At 44.2% G+C, this 21,463-nt stretch overlaps 1 protein-coding gene across 3 annotated transcripts in view; it reads left to right on the top strand.

Moving 5' to 3' along the window:
* The window catches only part of SNX29 (sorting nexin 29), a 153,641-nt gene extending 132,493 nt beyond the window's left edge, over positions 1 to 21,148 (top strand). For all 3 annotated transcript variants that reach the window (XM_070955161.1, XM_070955160.1, XM_070955162.1), the window contains one exon: positions 20,561 to 21,148. In XM_070955161.1, the coding sequence (XP_070811262.1) occupies positions 20,561 to 20,690 (130 nt within the window). In that variant the 3' untranslated portion in view covers positions 20,691 to 21,148. The remainder of the gene's footprint in view (positions 1 to 20,560) is intronic.
* The last annotated feature ends 315 nt before the right edge of the window (positions 21,149 to 21,463 follow it).

Genomic DNA, 21,463 nt, shown 5'->3' with positions numbered 1-21,463 from the left:
CTTATTCAGAATACGGAATAATTTAGCATGTGGCGGCGGTGTGGGATACTCCCCAAAGCGAGTGAACTCAAAATCTAAATTTAATTTGATGTAATTTAATTTTCATTCAGATGGAAATTAATAAAGAAGTTAATACAGTGGCTCCCCAAGTCGTTTCATTAATATTAAATTAACGGAATAGGTAATTTGATCACTCCCCAGGTATTTCATAACTTTCTCTTTTGGTCCCATTTAATAAAAAAAAAAAAAAAGTTGCAATTTAACCACTCTGTGGAAGGGGCTGTGGAGGGCAGAATCTGAAGACTTCGTGTAGTCCTGGAAATACATGCTGGGCTTCTTTAATTGATGCCATTACGAGAAATGAAGCAGCAGCAATTTTGGAAGTCTTGTTGTAAAATTGTATTGTGGTGTAATATATATATAAGTGCACGTATGATGGGTACTCCGCCAGGCTGGGCTATCAACATAATAATTTTAAATTGGGGTATTTTAAATTTGTGGGGTTTTAAATTGAGACAAATTTATTTAATTATTTTAAATTTTTAATTGATGTTTTGTCTTGTGTTTTTAAATAGGCTGTACACCGCCCTGAGTCCTTCGGGAGAAGGGCGGTATAGAAATAAAATTATTATTATTATTATTATTATTATTATTATTATTATTATTATTATTATTATTATTATTACTGCTTTAATCAAGCTGATGGATAGATACTCGACAGAAGAGAATATTTGTAGCTCAGGATTGAACTGTGGGATCCGTGATGCTCTCGGAGCTTGGTGGGTTTTTTGCAAACGTTACATTACCCAAATAGGTAACATCATCAGTGCTAGAATGGAACAGAATGGAATGGAATAGGAGGAGGAGGAAGAGGAAGAGGAGGAGGAGGACGACAACGACTATGGGGTCCTTGGTACTCTTTGAGCTTGGTTGTTTTCTTTCCGACCTTTCATTACCCAACTAGGTAACATCATCAATGCTAGAAGGGAAGGGAATGGGGAGGAGGAGGAAGAGGAAGAGGAGGAAGATTGTGGGGTCCTTGGTGCTCTCTGAGCTTGGTTTCCTTGCAGACATTTCATTACCCAACTAGGTAACATCCTGCTAGAAGGGAGTTGTTCTGTCCCCCTTCCCCACACAGGCAAACACAGAACCAGGCATGCCTGCCAAGATTTTATTAAGCAATCAGACTAGAAAACTCTTGCAGATAAGAGTTTTGGCAGTAAACTGCGAAATGCCTGCCAAGTCAGTTTTCACTCACAGTAAGCAAGAGGGAGTTTATCCTCAGTCTGGTTCAGTAGCAAAAAGTAATCCACGAAGCAAGAGTTAGCCAAGGTCCAATCCAAATATGCACAAGCCAGATTCCAGGTAACGCAATGTGACTCTCAGGTTTTTAACTTTGACCGTCACAAAGCCTGAAGAGCAATCCCACCCACTTTTATTCTTTGTGGGGTGTGGCTCAGTGACTCAGCTCAACCTCTGGCCCTCCCACGCCTCTTTCGATGCTGCGCACGCTTCTCCCTCCGACGCTGTCTGGGATCAAGCCAGGATTCATCATCCTCGCTCCCTATCTGTTGTTGTTCCGATAGGCTTTCCTCCTGGCATATCCCAGGCTGTTCCTCCTGGCCTTCGGATGGAACCTGAGGCATTGCCAGAGAGGAGGGTCCTGGAGAGGGAGGCCTTGTCACTTCCTCCCCATCACTTTCTGAGTCCTCTTCCTCTGTTAGGACGGGCTTGGGAGTCGGGGTCACAACAGGAGTGGGGTTTGTGGAGAAGAGGACAAGGAGGATTATGGGGCTGCTAGTGCTCTCTGAGCTTGGTTTCCTTGCCGACATTTCGCTACCCAACTAGGTACCATAATCAACTCTAGAAGGGAGTCGGGTTGGTGGAGAGGAAGAACAGGAGGGCTATGGGATCGTAGATGCTCTCTTGAGCTTGGTTGTTTTCTTGCAGGTTGTTTCATTATTTATTTTATTGGTTCGATTTATATGCCGCCCTTCTCCCGAGACTCAGGGCGGCTTACAATGCGTTAAGCAACAGCCTTCATACTTTTGTATATACCTGCTTAGTAGGGCTTTCGGGCCCCCCCTAAGCGGTGTTCTTTTTTATACAAAATCAGCTTATTGCCCCCACAATCCGCATCCTCATTTTACCTACCTCGACAGGATGGAAGGCTGAGTCAACCTTGAGCTTGGTGAGATTTGAACTCGCAGTAATTGCAGGCAGCTGGCAGCTAAGTGCTACTTAACAGCACTTTAGTCCGCTGCACCACCAAGGCTCCTTACCCAACTAGGCAACACCATCAGTGCTAGCTAGTGAATCATTAGTGCGGATGATGTTACCCAGTTGGAAAATGAAAAGTCTGCAAAGAAAACAAGCCAGCTCAGAACGCATCAAGGGCCCCCCGTGAAGGGGTGCTGTATTCAAGTCCATTTTACCAGCAATCTGTTGATTTTCCTGATCCCCAACCTCGTTCTACTGTTTCATATAAGTAACCCATTTTTTTTTTTTTTAATTTGATTTATATGCCGCCCTTCTCCGGAGACTCAGGGCGGCTTACAATGCGTTAAGCAATAGCCTTCATTCTTTTGTATATTTTATACAAAGTCAGCTTATTGCCCCCACAAACTGGGTCCTCATTTCACCTACCTTAGAAAGGATGGAAGGCTGAGTCAACCTTGAGCCTTGGAGAGATTCGAACCAGCAGAAATTGCAGGCAGCTGTGTTAATAACAGGGTGCACTAAACCCCTGTACTATCAAGGCTCTTGCAAGAGCTAAGCCAGCGAGTGCCTGTTCAGCAAATGGCTCGCAATGAGATTAGCAAAAGCAATACAGAAATTGGTCTTCGGAACATTTCAGAGTTTTCCCTGGCTAACATTTACTAAGTCTAAAATAAAATAAGCCCAGGGTATCTTTCTTCTTTAGGGTTAATTAGAAAGTTTACCCAAAGCCCATTAAAGTTATTGGAAACGCTCTCCAAAACTTTAGAGAGTCCTTTAAGCAGAGAATATTTAAGCAGAGAGGGGAAAAACAGACCTACTATTACAGCAAATGAGTTCTTAGAGAATATGGGGGTTTTAATTATTATAAATGCTTTCTAAAATCGCAAAGTAACTTTATAAGCCGAGGCCTCGGATAACCTCGTTACCGTAATATTTTCTGCGCCATAAACGAGGAAGGCAGATTCATTTCTTAGAAAAGTGGCTTGCCGCGGAACCTGCGAGCAATTTTTTACAGCAGGCAAGCGGAGTGTGAGGATGGGGAGGGAGGGGGAGAGAATATTAAGAGCGCAGTCTCTAAATTCAGAAACGTTGAATAAACCAACGCCAGCCAAGAATAATTTTAACTCTGGCTGGGACGACGGAACAAGAAAAATTGGCAACGCTACCCAAACTTCTACCTTTTTTTTTTCTTTTTTTCTTTTTTTTCTTTTTTTGCGCCGGAGATGTCAAATTTAGTTTCTGAGAACCGCAGCAGTCCTGGAGGCATCTGTTATTTTGGGGAAGGGGGAAAAAAAAAGTCAGAGTTAGAAATAGTCCCCTGGGAAAGCTCCTGGAAGAAAACCTCCAGAATGCTGCTGGTAGCATTTTACTAAAAAAAAAAAAAGGAAAACGGGGGAGAAAATTAATATAGATCCCAAATAAAACGCAATCTTGGCGTCTGATTACAAACAAAGTGCTTTTTAATCACTCTCTTGCAAATGTGTTTAGAATTGCGAGTGGTCCTCGTTCAGTCAATCAAAATAGAGCCGGAAGGGACCTTGGAGGTCTTCTAGTCCAGCCTCTGCTCAAGCAGGAGACCCTATAGCAGTGATGGCTGACCTTTTTGCCGTCGCGTGCCAAAAGCGGGGGGAGCGCGGAGGGGGGGGTGTCACACGCATGCTTGCCCACACCCATTATTCAATGTGCTCCGCCCCCGCCCCCGCACATGCGACCTCCCCGCACTCCCCCCGCTTTTGGCACATGATGGCACGGTGGGCCCGGTAGGCCTGTTTTTCCCTCCAGAGGCCGGAAACAGCCTGTTTCCCAACTTCCGGTGGGACTGGAAGGCCCGTTTTTCGTTCTCCCCAGGCTCCAGAGGCTTTCTAGGAGCCTGGGGAGGGCAAAAACAGGCCTCCCTCCCGGACACCCCCCCCCCCCCCCGGGAGGCCCTCCCGAGGCCGGAAACAGCCTGTTTCCCAACTTCCGGTGGGCCCGGTAGGCCCGTTTTTCACTCTCCAGAGGCTCCTGAGGCTTTTTAGGAGCCTGGGAAAGGCGAAAGCAGCCTTCCCATCCCACCGGAGGCCCTCCAGAGGCCAGAAACGGCCTGTTTTCCAACTTCCGGTGGGACTGGAAGGCCCGTTTTTCGTTCTCCCCAGGCTCCTTCGGCCAATCTAGCAGTTCGAAAGCACATAAAAAATGCAAGTAGAAAAATAGGGACCACCTTTGGTGGGAAGGGAACAGCGTTCCGTGCGCCTTTGGTGTTGAGTCATGTCAGCCACTTGACCAGAGACGTCTTTGGACAGCGCTGGCTCTTTGGCTTTGAAATGGAGATGAGCACCGCGTCCTAGAATCGGGAACGACTAGCATGTATGTGCGAGGGGAATCTTTACCTTACTGAAAGACGGTGGCCAAAGTCAACACTGGACATGGTTAGTCTAGTGAATAGAAGGACCAGGGGAGACATGATAGCAGTCTTCCAATATTTGAGGAACTGCCATAGAGAGGAGGGGGTCAAGCTATTTTCCAAAGCACCCGAAGGCCAGACAAGGAATAATGGATGGACACTGAACAAGGAGAGATTCAACTTAGAAATAAGGAGAAATTTTCTGAGAGTGAGAATAATCAACCCATGGAACAGAAGTTGCCTTCAGAAGTTGTGGGAGCTTCATCACTGGAGGCTTTCAAGAAGAGACTGGACTGCCATAAGTCAGAAGTGGTGTAGGGTCTCCTGCTTGGGCAGGAGGTTGGACTAGATAATAATAATAATAATAATAATTTTATTTCTATACCGCCCTTCTCCCGAAGGACTCAGGGCGGTGTACAGCCTGTTTAAAAACACAAACAAAACAACAATATAAAATTTAAAATAATTAAATAAAGTGGCTCAGATTTAAAACCCCAATAAATTTAAATATCCCAATTTAAAAGCTATTGTGTTGTTAGTCCGGCCTGGCGGAATAATAGGGTCTTCAGTGCGCAGCGAAACGCCCGGAGGTCGGAGATCTTACGAATTTCTAAGATGACCTACAAGGTCCCTTCCAACTCTGTTAATCTGTCACTTCAATTGGGCTGTAGGGAGTAAGGTGAGAATGTAGGTGAAAGAGGTTTTGAGATGCCTGTATGATGGGCTATCGTTTCTACCGTCTTTTCCCCAGGGAGGGAAGGTGGAATGGGGTGAAAGTTATAGCACATGGACAACTTCACCTGTCAGAGGAGGGTTTGGGACGCATACGTGCTTTGAATGTTTCTGAGCAAGGACAACTGAAATGTCAGCCATGAAATCTGACTTGGGAATGGATGGTGCAGAAGGCTCTCCCTTAGCTTGCCGTATCCGAAGCCAAGGGGAGAATCTGCTTTCTGCGAAACCAACGTATCTTCCAGAAGCTGAGCAGATGCTTCCACCTGCTTTTCACTTTCAACTTGAAAAGGCAAGATCTCCCCACTCACTCTGGTCAAAAACCAAATGATGGGTTGGAATTTCACCTCCAAAGATCTCTCAAAGCTAACATGCGAATGCAAGGGGCAATGTGCTCGCGCTGAAATATAGTGATGCTCAATGAAGAATTCTTGTTTTCAGAACAGAGCCCTGAGTCTGTGCCATGAATACATTTGGCTGCAAATGTTTGGCAGATTCTGAAGAGACAGGCTGTCAGTCATGAACTTTTAATGGAGAAGGAGGAGGAGAAGAAAGAGGAGAAAGAGGAGGAGGAGGAAGAGAAAGGAGAAAGAGGAGGAGGAGGAGAAAGAGGAGGAGGAGGAGAAAAAGGAGAAGGAGAAGGAGAAAGGAGGAGGAGAGGGAGGAGGAAGAGAAGGCGGAGTCCTACAGAGGCTGTCTTCTCATTGCTTAGAAGAAAAAATATCCAGCTCCTCTTTTCTTTTGAGTTTTAATAAGAAGAGCTTCTAACAGCCATCCGTCTCAGCTGTCCGAAACAGCAGTAAAAATGGAAGGAACCTGTTGGCTCCCAAGAAGCAGCTGCGGCTTCTTCGTTCCAGTTCTGCAGGACCTTTGAACGAGTCAACCTTTTGTGATCCCGTTGGCCTTCAGAATCTATTAAACATACTCATCATGGCCACCTTTCCGGCAATCTTAAGAGAAAACGAGACATTTTTTTTAAAGAAACAACAGAATAACAGAGTGGAAGGGACCTTGGAGGTCTGATAGTCCATCTATCTCAGTGATGGCTAACCCTTTTGTCGTCGCATGCCGAAAGCGCGTGCATGCCTGCGCCCACAATGCAATGCACGTGTGATTCCCCCGTGCCCCCCCCCCCGTGTGCATGCACGTCCGATCCCCCTGCATTCCCCGCCCCTCCCACGCATGCACGCGTTAACCCCCTCATGGCCCGTTTTTGTTCCCAGGAGGCTGCAGGGAGGCCTGCTAGGCCCAAAATGGGCCACAGGGGGCGCCGCACCTCCCCCCACGCGGTCCCCCACACTCCCTGCGTATGCGCGACAAAGCCTCGAAAATCACCTGGCCAGCAGGAGGTGCGCGCGCATGTGGGGTGGAGCTGAGATGGGCAACGGCTCGCATGCCCACAAAGAGGGTTCCACGGGCCATAGGTTCTCCATCACAGATCTATTGGCTCAAGCAGGAGATTCTTTATCATTGCAAACCAATCGTCGTCCAATCTCTCCATTGTTGGAGCATCCACAACTTCTGGAGGCAAGCGGCCCTCCCTTCTCACCAGTGGTGAAATGTAAAATTTGTTACTACCGGTTCTGTGGGTGTGGCTTGGTGGTGGTGGGGGTAATATGACTGAGTTGGCGTGGCCAACGGTTTTTTTTTTTTTTTTACTTTTAAAACCGTTTTTTTGGCTGAAGAGTTTGTAAAAAAAAATGCTTTTAAAAGCCTCTGATGATCCCAGCTGACTTGCCTGATTGGCAGAGGCTTTCTTTTTTTTAAAAAAAAAGCCTCTGATGATCCCAGCTGACTTGCCTGATCGGCAGAGGCTTTTTTTCCTTTTAAAAACATTTTTTCTATCACCTCTTCGGCCGAAGAGGTTGTAGAAAAAAATGCTTTTAAAAGCCTCTGATGATCCCAGCTGAGTCGCGCGATCATCAGAGGCTTTTTTTTTTTTTTTTTAACTTTTAAAAGCATTTTTTCGGCCAAAGAGGTTATAGAAAAAATGCTTTTAAAAATAAAATAAAAGCCTCTGATGATTGCGCGGCTCAGCTGGGCAATGGGGGGGCAGGGATTTTTGCTACCGGTTCTCCAAACCACCCGCCTCCATCGCTACCGGATCGGGCAATCCGGTCCGAACCGGGAGCATTTCACTCCTGCTTCTCACACAGAAATTCCCTAATTGGGATCCCAAGTAGTTTCTATAGTTAGATGAGAAGAGTGAGGAACATATTCAAACCTTCATGGAAAACTTTGCGTTGGGTAGATGAGGTGAGATTTGGAGCCTCTTCCCAAAATGCTTTTGATTCTTGAAAAATGCATTAATGTGTCGGCGTGCAACCATGCATATCCATTTCTTGTTTACCGAATCTGTAATATTTTCTCTCATCGTGTTGGTGGAAAGTCGATTATCCTGGTATCCTGGCAGGATGACTTAAGCGAACCTCCCAAGGTGTAGAATCAGACTGTCAGAATCTTACCATCGTATTTTTATAAGCTTTGGCTGTTTTGTTTGTTTTTTAAGGAGGAACTTTTTAAAAGTTGCCATTTCAACTTATAAAAACAAATTTTGTAAAAAGAGAGAGAGAGAGAGAGAAAGAGAGAAAGACTATGTCTCTGGAGACGGTGCCAAAGGAATATTCTGTTTATAATTAATTCAAGATACGTCTGTCTTCGGGGTTTCTTCTTCAAATCTTGTTGCTGTGTCAACAATAATTTATATGTGAAAACCTCCAAAACCTTCTCTGCTCAGTGATTCTATTTGCGTGGAACAAAAAAGGAGATTTTTTTTTCCAGAGATGTATCTGAAAACTGCCTCCCAGAATCTCCCTAGTGTTTTCTCTGCCATTCAGCACATTTCAAGGACTATGGAGTTCTGTATGGAGTTAAATAGCTTACTGCAATATTAATTGGGAGCCCTTTATACACCAGGCTCGGATTTAAGATTACAAGTGCTTTTGAGTTGTTGGGTTAGTGACTTCCACCTCCAGCCTTTTGGAACTGTGGAAATTTTGCTTGGGAAACTGAAAGATGGAATCACATTTGTTCCGATTTACATTTAACACGGAATAGAATTTCTGTTTGATTTTTGTCAAATGGAAAGACTGATGTCAGAGGTCCGACGGATGCCCTAATTGAATCAGGAGCCTCGAGCCAAGCTTCAAAAGAAATCCAGGTATTTATTAAGAGCTTCATGTCGGCACATTCCCAAATGAAGCCAACTCTGACCCCATGTAATTTACAGCCCCAATCATAACCATGTTTTCCCCCTCCCCCCAGGGTGTGTCATCAATCACATTCACCAACGGAGCAATTTCACGGGTTGTAGAGATCACTCCCCTCCGGCCGCTGTGGGTTACCCTGGGAGACAGCCTTAAGAAAGATATGTCTGGAATGTGCTCCTGTCTTTGGCTACCATGCTGTTCCGTCGGTTTCCCATCCCCCTTGCCTATGGCAACTCAAGAGCAGGCCAGGGATGCTTTGCGAGTTGATAACTGAACTGTGATTCTCTAGGATCAAACACCCGGTGCTGTTCGTTGTTGACTATTTCATTCTTATGTAATAAAAGAAAAATCTGAGATACCTGTTCCATAATAAAAATATTATTTTTTAAAAAACGAACATGAAAACAAACAGAAGTCCTCCACTTACGACCATAACAGAGCCCAAAATTTCTGTTGTTAAGCGAGACATTTGTTAAGTGAGTTTTGCCCCGTCTTACGATGTTTCTTGCCACAGTTGTTAAGTGAATCATTGTGCTTCATTAAATGAATCTGGCTTCCCCATTGACTTTGCTTGTCAAGAGGTCACAAAGGGGGAAATCACGTAACCCCGCGACACAGGAACGAATAGAATAGAATAGAATAGAATAGAATAGAATAGAATAGAATAGAATAGAATAGAATAGAATAGAATAGAATAGAATAGAATAGAATAGAATAATAGAATAGAATTTTTTATTGGCCAAGTGTGATTGGACACACAAGGAATTTGTCTTTGGTTCATATGCTCTCAGTGTACATAAAAAGACAAGAGACATTCGTCAAGAATTATAAGGTACAACACCTAATGATAGTCATAGGCAGGGGTGGGCTGCTGGGGGTTCGCAGGGGTTCGGGAGAACCTCTAGCTAAGATTCTGTGCAGTTCGGAGAACCCCCAAATCCCACTCATGGCTGGCCCTGCCCCTCACCCCCAGGAGTCCCCATGCGGCCTGTTTTGGGTGCAGGTAAGTGGAGGGCGCACACGGAGGCTCTTCTTAAAAACCTCCAGTGTTGGAGCATTCACAACTTCTGAAGTCAAGTCATTCCACCAATTAATTGTTCTCACTGTCAGGAAATTTCTCCTCGTTCTAGGTTGCTTTTCTCCTTGATGAGTTTCCACCTGTTGCTTCTTGTCCTTCCCTTAGGTGCTTTGGAGAATAGCTTGACTCCCTCTTCTTTGTGGCAGCCCCTGAGATATTGGAAGACTGACATCACGTCTCCCCTAGTCCTTCTTTTCATTAAACTAAACATTCCCAGTTCCTGCAACCGTTCTATAAATATAAATATAAATATAAATATAAATATAAATATAAATATAAATATAAATATAAATATAAATATAAATATAATATATAAATGGAGCATCTGCAGCACAATACAAAGGCTGCAAATTATCAGTGGGTTGTAATCATTTTCTAGGAAGAACAATAATGTGTGCAGAAGCCTATGAGATTCATTTCATAAGAGAGATTGGAATAACATGCGCCTTAAAGCGATGCGACGTGGTTAAAGAGAGATGTGGTTTTGTACCAACTGTTGCACAAAGAGGCCCTATCTCCAAGAACATTTTGTGATCCAGATCACAATAGCACTGTGGTGAAAACCATAGCTCTTTCTTTTCTTTTCTTTTCTTTTCTTTTCTTTTCTTTTCTTTTCTTTTCTTTTCTTTTCTTTTCTTTTCTTTTCTTTTCTTTCTTTCTTTCTTTCTTTCTTTCTCTCTCTCTCTCTTTCTCTCTCTCTCTCCTCTCTCTTTCTCTCTCTCTCTCCTCTTTCTTTCTCTTTCTTTCTCTTTCTCTCTTTCTCTCTTTCTCTTTCTCTTCCTTTCTCTCTTTCTCTCTCACTCTCTTTCTCTCTCACACACACTCTCTTTCTTTCTCTCTCTCTTTCTCTCTCCCTTTCTTTCTCTCTCTCTCTCTTTCTCTCTTTCTCTCTCTTTTTCTCTTTCTCTCTTTCTTTCTTTCTCTCACTCTAATTCTCTCTTTCTCTCACTCTCTTTCTTTCTCTCTCTCTTCCTTTCTCTCTTTCTCTCTCACTCTCTTTCTCTCTCACACACACTCTTTCTTTCTCTCTCTTTCTCTCTCCCTTTCTTTCTCTCTCTCACTCTCTTTCTCTCTCTCTCTCTTTCTCTTTCTCCCTCTTTCTCTCTCTTCCTTTCTCTCTTTCTCTCTCTCTTTCTCTCTTCCTTTCTCTCTTTCTCTTTCTCACTCTCACTCTCTTTCTTTCTCTCTTCCTCTCTCTTTCTCTCTCTCTCTTTCTCTCTCTCCTCCTGTCTCTTTCTTTCTCTCTCTCTCTCTCTCTCACTCTCTTTCTTTCTCTCTCTCCCTCTTTCTCTCTTTCTCTTTCTCTCTCTTTCTTTCTCTCTCTCCTTCTCTCTCTTTCTTTCTCTCTCTCTCTCTCCCTCTTTCTTTCTTTCACAGTGCTTATTGGGACCACCAGCCCAATGTTAGGAACCATGTTTAAAAGCTTACAAGTGGCGGGGTGGGTGGGAAATTCTTCACTTTAGGAAAGCTTGAGACGGCAAGGATGGTAGTGATGGAAAATGGTGGTGGCAGATGTAATTAGGTCAGCTGTATTCATCCTTCCGGTTGCTGGGGAAAAAAATATGGAAAGAGGTTTATTTTTAGGAGAAAGGAAGATCAAAATACCTGGATTTCATCTCTAGAACAAATGCAGGTGAAATCGTACCTGGAGTGGCTTGGGCTCAGTTATAGCAAAATTGCAAATTCCCTCCCCTCTCCCAAAGAAAATATTGACTATAGAATAATATTCTAAAATGTTACAGTGATATTCCACAGATAGAAGTGTGAAGTGAGTGATCCATTGCCTTTAGTAATGGGGGAGAAAGCATTCTCTTTAGCAGCAAGCAGTTGGGTAGATCGTTTGTGTTAAGGATATTGTTGTGTTACCAACCAGCAGAGTGTAGAGCACAGAGAAACATTGCTGAGAGCAATGAATAAGAGATGTGCAAATTGGTTTATCAAAAGTTTGCTTTATAGTGAAAAAACAATCTCATAGTCTTTAAATCAATCCAAGTCTTTGCCAGTTAAATCAGTCCAGTGATACAAAAACTCTTCTTACCACACAAACAGTAGTTGGTTAGAATAACAAACTCACTCTGGTTCACAAACCACGATGGTAGCAGATCCATCCAACCGATGATAGCACAATGGTAGCAACTCCACACACAATGGTAGCTTATCATCAACTGAATACGTTACAGTACCTTTCTTAAATACGTTCACAACCAGAGATTATCTAATTACAGCATGACAGCATTACAATGAAGCAGCAGGAAAACATTAAAGTCACACAATACATATTCATATTAAAGTCACAGAACACATATGTTGCCTGGACAACTTGTTAGGCTCAAACCATATCCTAACAGTTTGGTTGGGAGGAAGAGAGTCCGAATGCCTTCAGCCTTGAAGTTCTCAGTGTATCTTTTTCATGATGCAAGGAGTTTTCTTGAGCTGGGCAAGATAACACTCTAGAATGAGGAACAATAAAGGAGACTGCTTAGAAGATCCTCAGGGTGTCTTTTCTTGGTGTTTGGATTCTTGTATGTCTACTTTAATGAAAAGAAGGACCAGGGGTGTTGCAATATCTAAGGAATTGCCACAAAGAAGAGGGAGTCAACCAGTGTTGGAATTTAATTTTTTTTTTTTAACTACTGGTTCTGTGGGCGTGGTTTGGTGGGCATGGCAGGAGAAGGATACTGCAAAATCTCCATTCCCACCCCACTCCAGGGGAAGGATACTGCAAAATCCCCATTCCCTCCCAATCAGTTGGGACTCGGGAGGCAGAGAATACATGGGGGCGGGGCCAGCCAGAGATGGTATTTGCCGGTTCTCCGAACTACTGAAAATTTCCGCTATCGGTTCTCCAGAACCTGTCAGAACCTACTGGATTTCACCCCTGGAGTCACCCTATTCTCGAAAGCCCTTGAAGGCAGGACAAGAAGCAATGGGTGGGAGCTGATCAAGTTGAGAAGCAACCTAGAACTAAGGAGAAATTTCCTGACTGTCAGAACAATTAATCAGTGGAGCGACTTGCCTCCAAAAGTTGTGAGTTCTCCAACACTGGAGGTTTTTAAGAAGAGGTTGGACAGCCATTTATCTGAACTGGTATAGGGTTTCCTGCCAGAGCAGGGGGTTGGACTAGAAGACCTCCAAGGGCCCTTCCAACTCTGTTATTCGGTTACTTCACTTTAGAGACACCATCACAATCTGCCAGTAATGCCGTTGAAAAACAAACAAACCAGGACCTTCTATTTCGCCCAGAAAAACTTCTTCCAAACTTCTTTCAAACGTCTGCGTCACCCAGGACATTTCCTTCCAAACTTCTTTCAAACGTCTTCTTTACCCAAGACAATTTCTTCCAAACTTCTGCGTTCCCCCAGGGCAGGGGTCTGCAACCTTAAACACTCAAAGAGGCATTTGGACCCGTTTCTCACAGAAAAGAAAACACCGGGAGCCACAAAACCCTTCCCATGCCTGATTCCCATGCCCCGACCTTCTTTCCTTCCGTCGCGAGCTGAAGACATTGCTCTTTCGTCAACTCAACTGATCCGTTTGGGGATACACTGTCATAATTTTAAACTGTTTTTAATAGGGTTGCTGATTTTAATTTTATTTCATTGTGATTTGTATTGGACTTTCTCATTTTGTAAGCCGCCTTGAGTCCCTAGGGAGAAAGGCGGCATATAAATCGCAATAATAAAATAAAATAATAAATTATTTCTTGAGCGGCCACAAAACTAGCATATGTAGTTGAATTAACTGTTCTGAAACTTTTATTTTCTTGGATTTATCCATGGTTGGCCTACCAGGGGTAGGCTCAATAAATTGCGTGCCGGCAGGTGTCGCACATTGGCGGTTGTGACGCATATTTTGAATGACAGGGAGCCGCAGCAGAGGGGTGAAAGAGCCACATGCGGCTCCAGAGCCGCAGGTTGCCGACTCCTGCCCCAGGACAACCTCTTCCAAACTTCCTCTTCCTCACTTCAACATCTCTCTAAGCTCCTTCCTCTTGAAAACCCTTTACTTACAAACTCAAAAGTTCTTTCTCCCACTTACCTCGATCGCTCTTGGGCGTGACTTTAAACGGTGGGCATCTCCTACAAAACCACGGTGTCCTCAAGGTGACTTTGCAGTGGACATCACTCCGATGTCGTGGTTTGGAGCCCAGAAGAAGAGCCCGTTTGGGCCACGTGAGCAGAGGATGAGGCCAGAAAGCATGGCCCCTGTCAAGGGAGAAGAAAGTCCTGTGTGTGTGTGTGGGGGGGGGTTTCTCCCCATGTTGTCCCCGTGCCGCTGCTTATAAATATGTTTTATTTTATTTAGCAAGCGTTTTGCTGACTTTTTCACAGGCCCGTTACCTTTCCTGCTTGCCAAGCAGCCTGTGGGAAACTGAGAGAGGTGGTGGGTGTGAAGGTTGACAGATTTCCCCCCCCCCACCTCCGATTTCCTGGAGAAAATGAGAAGTTGTGAGAGCTGATAGATAAAACACGGAGGTCTCGCTTTTAACAACCTTCAAACGAATGTATGCGTTTTAACGTTTTTATCTTATTTTTTTTGCCCAGATAGCATTTTGTTTCCATGGAAGCAGATCTGGATATTGGCAGCTGAAAATACCGTTCGGTTTTAGTAACTGTTTCTTCGGGAGAGTTTCTTTTCTGCCGATGGCTGTTTAGGGATGGTGGCCATCTCATAATTGCAATAATGTTCAGTTCGAATTTGGTCGCCACGATGTAAAAAAAAAAAAGATGTGGAGACTCTAGAAAGAATGCAGAGAAGAGCAACAAAGAGGATTTAGGAGACTGGAGGCTAAAACGTATGAAGAACGGTTACAGGAAATGGGTATGTCTAGTTTAATGAAAAGAAGGACTAGGGGAGACATGATAGCAGTCTTCCAATATCTCAGGGGTTGCCCCAAAGAAGAGGGAGTCAAGCTATTCTCCAAAACACCTGAAGGCAGAACAAGAAGCAACAGGTGGAAACTAATAAAGGAGAGAAGCAACTTAGAACTAAGGAGAAATTTCCTGACAGTTAGGACAACTAACCAGTGGAACAACTTGGCTCCAGAAGTTGTGAATGCTCCAACACTGGAAGTTTTTAAAAAGTTGTTGGATAACCATTTGTGTGAAGTGGTGTAGGGTTTCCTGCCTAAGCAGGGGGTTGGACTAGGAGACCTCGAAGGTCCCTTCCAACTCTCTTGTTCTGTTCTATTCTATTCTATTCTATTCTATTCTATTCTATTCTATTCTATTCTATTCTATTCTATTCTATTCTATTCTATTCTATTCTATTCTATTCTATTCTTCCATTCCATTCCATTCCATTCCATTCCATTCCATTCCATTCCATTCCATTCCATTCCATTCCATTCCATTCATTAGAAATCAAGGGCTGTGTAGGAGAGAACCAGGGTGAGCTTGAGGGCAGGGTCTCTACGCCCCATAAAGATACCTAAAACCATCCCCCCCTTTAAGTCCCGTTGATTCTTATCTGGCGCCAATTTGCCCTGTCTGTTAGTAGATCAGATTCTTGGAGTGGTGCAGTGGCCTAGAGGTGGAGCTCTCGCCTCACAATCAGGAGGCTGTGAGTTCGATCCTAGGTAGAGGCAGATGTTTCTCTCTCTGGGCACAATGAGATTATATCTGCTGAACAAAACTCCGCATTGGCGACAGGAAGGGCATCCAGCTGTTCAAACACTCTGCTGGCTTCATTCAGTTGCCCAGACTCCACCCCGCAAGGGATTATACGGGGTCATTAAATGAAGATGATGTTAGTAGATCAGATTCTTGTGTAGAGGTAGCCTGAAATAAACTTGTAGTATTTTTGAATCCTAATCTGGTTCAAAGCCCCTTAGTCCTTCTTTTCATTAGACATATCCAATCCCTGCAACTGTTCTTCATATGTTTTAGCCTCAGGTTCCATAAACAGGAGGCTGACATGAAACGTTATCGTACTGCCAACCTATGCCCATTCTCCTGGAGAAAATCTCTGTTAGATGCCCTGGAGATTCATTCATTGCAGGCCTTCATGGATTTGCTTGTCCTCCAAGCATATCGGCAGCATATCATCCACAATAAGAGGGTGATAGAAATAGTGAGGAAGTATCTACCCTACATCAAGAGATGTAGATCTTGGTCTTCTTTGTCCATCATTGGAATTCTAGCTTTCCATTGTGAGGACATTCCATTTTGCACCACGTAGAACTTTTCTCTCTCCATCATCATAATCATAATCATCATTATTATTATCTCTTTTATTCATTAAACATGAAACTCAAGTCAACTGAACATTTAAAAATGTGTCACAAATACTGGTGCTAATGGTTGATATGGGTTGCTGCCAGCATCCTAGGTATCAACCAAGTACCTTCTTAAGATGTATGATGTTGTTGTTGTTGTTGTTGTTATTATTATTATTATTATTATTATTATTATTATTTACTTTATTCATTAAACATGAAACTCAAGTCAACTGAACATTCAAAAATGCATCACAAATACCATTGACTGGTGCTAATGGTTGATACGGGTTGCTGCCAGCGTCCTAGGTATCAACCAAGTACCTTCTTAAGATGTACGATGTTCCAAGTAGCGCAGTTTTTTGTGGTTTTTATTATTATTATTATCATTATTGAAAAGACATAATTAAATGTTGGCTTTCTTCCAAGCGTTAAGTGAGAACTTCGCCTGTAGGTCAAGGCCTGTTGTTCCTTGAATCTACCAGCAGGAGGAGCTGCCGTATTGAAGAACAGCAGTGGGTGTTGTGCAAATAACTTTCCTTTCGGGACCTTAGATTTTTTTTGCCTCTTACTCGATCCCTGCTTTTTTTTGTTTTTGGTGGGTTTTTTTTTTTAAACCATAGAGTCTCTTAGCTACGTAAAAATGTCCTAGTTCATTGTGGCTACTTCAAAATAGACCTGGGCAGGGGTGGCATTCACTTACCTTCGCTACCGGTTCGCAAACGTGAGCCCGCATGCACGGAGGGTAAAAACGGGACGTGGGCGGAGCTTCCCGCAGCCGCCGCTACCAGTTCGTGGATAAAACCGGCTGAATCCCACCACTGGACCTGGGGTTACCCTAGCCACTACAACATGACACCTCAACACTAGCTTTACCTGTCCAGCCTTGTTCAATATTACCTCCTCTTTTCCTTAATGCTTAGTCGTATCTTCAGAAGGATCCCATTACCTTTGAAAAAATTGAATGAAATCTCTTGGTAAACAGAGAGCAAACCCTATTCCCTTCTATCACCTGATGATGTTACGTAGCTGGGTAATGAAAAATCTGCAGGAAAACGGCCAAACTCAGAGAGCACCAAGGACCCCGCAGTTGTCTTCCTCGTCTTCTTCCTCCTCCTCCTCCTCTCTACACCTCTCCCTCCCTTCTAGGACTGACGGTGTCACCTAATTGCATAATGAAACCTCTGCAAGAAAAACAGCCAAGCTCAGAGAGCACCAAGGACCCCTCATTTCAACCCTGAGCTACAAACATTCTCTTCCAAATGGCACGTCGATAGCATTTATCTCTATGGGCTTGTCGATGGCTGGCTTGTCGGAATGCCAAGCTTCCAGGCTTCCCCTAGCATTTTTGGATTTGGCTTGGTCTGCAATGTCAACAGTTCCCCCCCCCCACTGATACGGCGATTGAATTTTTCTCTGTGTTGAGAGCCTAATGAAATTTCAATAACGGCAATCATCCTTTTCGTTGGGCCAGCATTGGGTGCCCTCCAATAGTTAACCTTGAGATCCTAAAGGGTTGTGCCGGTGGATGAATGCTGGTCTACTGACCAAATCCGCATTTTTCCCTATCTCATCCACCCCCCCCCCCCCGAAAGGAAAGCAGAGGCATGAGAACAATCATCTAGCTATTGCTCAAGAGGAGCAGATCCGGAAATATAAGGACGGTGATGGATAGCATCTTCTCTACGTTGTCTTTAATGTTGGTGATGCGGGAGAAAAACGGTCCGTCCTCTGGAGTTCTGTAGCCCCGAGTCAAAAGGAGCAATCGAGGATGTCAGCCCAAATATACATCCCTGCTAAAGAGCTGACATAATAACGCTGCGGACGGACGATGGAGACTTTACTTTATTTCAATTTATTTTACAACCCGAGGGGAGGAACTGAGATGGAACCAGAGCAATCGTGTTGCATCAAAGAATCGCTTTTAACCCCGTTAAACGAGACATGACTTAGGATTTTAAGGCAGACCCAGCTGAGAACACACAGTGTCTTGAACGGGTGGCATTGGTTGTGTATCTTACTTTTAAAATGAGCCTTGATGGTACAGTGGTCTGAGCACCCTGTTATTAACACAGCTGCCTGCAATTACTGCTGGTTCGAATCTCTCCAAGGCTCAAGGTTGACTCAGCCTTCCATCCTTTCTAAGGTAGGTGAAATGAGGACCCAGTTTGTGGGGGCAATAAGCTGACTTTGTATAAAATATACAAAAGTATGAAGGCTATTTCTTAACGCACTGTAAGCAGCCCTGAGTCTCCGGAAAAGGGCGGCATATAAATCAAATTAAAAAATAAAAAAATAAAAATCCGGGAGTGGAAGCTCCAGATTTCACGCCAAAGGTTTTCTTAAAGGTGAGGTTTTTTTTCCTCTCTTCAAAAGGCAACTGGACTGTTTTTTTCCTTGACGACGAAGAAGAAGAAAACATTTCGCTTCTCATCCAAAAAGCTGTCAGGGTTCCAAGTAATACACCCATAGCAAACAAAACCCCAAGGCAGGTAGATTCCTCAAAGAATAGTTTTATTGGATGTACCATGGTTTATTGGATATACCCACAGTTTTCACCTAATTAAAAGTTTTTCCCCTTCCCCAAACAATAAGTCACATGGTCCAATCTCTCTGTCTCTGTCTGTCTCTCTCTGTGTCTCTCCCTCTCCCTCTCCCTCTCCCCCTCTCTCTGTCTGTTTGTCTCTCTGTCTCTCCCTCTCCTCTCTCTCTCTCTCTCTGTCTCTCCCTCCCCCCTCTCTTTGTCTCTCTCTCTCTCTCTCTGTCTCTCCCTCTCCCCCCCCTCTCTCTCTCTGTCTCTCTGTATGTGTCTGTCTCTCTCTTCTCTCTCTCTCCCTCTCTCTCTGTCTCTGTCTGTCTGTCTCTCTGTCTCTCCCTCTCCCTCCCCCCTCTCCCCCCTCTCTGTCTCTCTCTCTCCCTCTCCCCCCCTCAAATACTGGAACATTACCACCATGTCTCCCCTGATCCTTCTCTTCACTAGACTAGTGATGCCAAGTACTTGTTCATCGTTATGTTTTAGCCTCCAGTCCCCTCATCATCTTGGTTGCTCTTCTCTGCACTTTTTCCAGAGTCTCGACATCTTTTTTTTATAGTGTGGTGACCAAAACTGGATATTCTAGATAACGGATATTGAAATGAATATGCTAACTGGAGTCCTGCACCTTGGTATAGAGCAACGTTGGTGAAACGTTTCGGCACCGAGTGCCAAAAAGGGAGGGCTCACACGCGCTGCAGCACCAAAAAAACCGGAAGATCGGTTCCCTGGCGTGCATGCATGCGCCGGAAAGCTGAGCTTCTGGTTTCTGGCACGCGTGCACTCAAAGACCAGGTGGCCTGCGCACATGCACACACCGGAAACTGGAAGTTCAGCTTCTCGGTGCGCACATGCACGCCAGGGAGCTGCTCTTTCGGTTTCTGGCACAAAGTCTTTGCGTGCGCAAAGACTAACTGGCCTACGCACATGTGCATGCCAGAACCCAGAACAGCAACGGGCTACAGCTGGCATGCCTGGAGAGATGGCTGTGCGTACCACTGCCGGCACGCGTGCCATAGGTTCACCATCACGGGTATAGAGTAATTCCCCCTTCCTGAAAACCTAATAAACAAGCAGAATTTCTCAGGAGACTAAAGCTTGTGGCTACTGCCTAGTTTCAGTTATCCTTATATGCAGTTCGTTATTCTGTTCCTAGTCCTTTTAACTCTGAATCGTGAAGATCCATAAAGCCATTGTAAAACAAAACAAAACTGTCTTGGAGTTTGCCACTCTGTTGGCTGTCAATCTGTTTTAAATGAAGGAGCAGCTGGTAAGATTCTGGATTATCATGAGAATCCCATAATGCTTGTTTATCGATGAATTGTGAGCATGGCTATCCAAAAAATGTAGAGAAGTCTTCCTATGGTAAACATTTGTGTTTCATGCTCCATCAGAACCAGTCTACTGAGCTGAATGTACCAGCTGCTTTGTAATAATCCACACGCAAACACGCATGGAGTAGCTTTCCCTCCTGCAGTTGTGGGTGCTCCATGGCTGGAGGTTTTCAAAAATAAACCCAACCACCATTTGACTAGATTGATATCAGGGCTCCTGGAGGAGTGCTGCGGTGGCCTAGAGGCTGTGAGTTCGATCCTAGGTAGAGGCCGATATTTCTCTCTCTGGGCACAATGAGAATATATCTGCTGAATATAACTCCACACTGGCGACAGGAAAGGCATCCGGCCAGGAAACACTCAGCTCCATTCAGTTGCCCAGATTCCATCCCGCAAGGGATTACGGGGTTGTTAAATGAAGATGATCTACAGGTAGGTAGTCCTTGACTTACAATGGTTCACTTCAATGAGGAGTGGTGCGGTGGCCTAGAGGTGGAGCTTTTGCCTCATAATCAGGGGGGCTGTGAGTTCAATCCTAGGTAGAGGCAGATATTTCTCTCTCTGGGCACACTGAGAATATATCTGCTGAACAAAACTCCGCACTGGCAACAAGAAGGGCATCCGGTCATTAAATCACTCTGCTAGCTCCGTTCAGTTGCCCAGACTCCACCCCGCAAGGGATTATGGGGTGGTTCAATGAAGATGACATCAGGGCTCCTGCCTTTAATAGTAGCTTAGAGTAGAAGATCTCCTCCAGCCCAATGATTCTGTGATCTATAATGGAAAAAGAGGCTGGTTGTGTAAAAACACCATTACGAATGTTTGCTTATAACTTCTCTTGTTTCCATTTTTAGGGACTTCCAACCTGCAGGAGAATCTGCCACCAAAACCAATCATCGGCGAGCGGCCACCCACTTCCCCAGGCTGTCTCGGAACCACCCCAGAGAATCCCGCAATCCGGAACCTCAAAGTGGTGACCTTTGACCTGTGACCCCTGCAAGGACCACATCCTGTAGGCAGCCATTGAGTTTGTCCTGAGGATCCAAGTCTGTGAGACTACAAGAAGCGGTCAAGAACAATGGCATTGAAGTGATCCCCCGAAAAGATACTGCCCTGTCAAAAGATCCATCACCCAATTGAACAAACCAGAGATGGTCCAATCACAGTCCTTTCCCAAAACAGTGAGGGGGTCTTTTTTGCCCTAGAGCAGCGCTTTCTGCTCTAAGTTGTCTGGACTGCAACTCCCAGAATTCCCCAGCCAGCCATTTCTCATGTAGGCTGGGAGACTCTGGGAGGTGAAGTTCACACATTTTTAAATTTTTTTCAAGGTTGAAAAACACAGCGAGAGGAGGAGAGAGAAAGAAGGAAGGAAAGGAAGGAAGGAAGGAAAAATCAAAGGAAGGAAGAAAAAAAAGAAGAAGGAAGGAAGGAAAGAAAGAAGAAAGAAGGAAGAAAAGAAAAAGGAAGAAAGAAAAAGAAAGAAAGGAACAAAGGAAAAATCGAAGGAAGGAAAAAAGGAAGGAAGGAAATAAAGGGAAAAAAGAAAAAGAAAGAAGCAAAGAAAGAAAGGAACAAAGGAAAAATCAAAGGAAGGAAGGAAAAAAGGAAGGAAAAAAGGAAGGAAATAAAGGGAAAAAAGAAAAAGAAAGAAGCAAAGAAAGAAAGGAACAAAGGAAAAATCAAAGGAAGGAAGGGGAAAAAAGGAAGGAAAGAAGGAAGAAAGAAAAAGGAAGAAAAAGAAAAAAAGGAACAAAGGA

This window comes from Pituophis catenifer, unplaced genomic scaffold (genome assembly GCF_029215685.1).
Source record: "Pituophis catenifer annectens isolate HBS135680 unplaced genomic scaffold, rPitCat1.0.hap2 SCAF_16, whole genome shotgun sequence".
NCBI lineage: Eukaryota > Metazoa > Chordata > Lepidosauria > Squamata > Colubridae > Pituophis > Pituophis catenifer.
The sequence above is the reverse complement of the archived record's forward strand: the minus strand, read 5'-3'. Positions and strand labels throughout refer to the sequence as shown.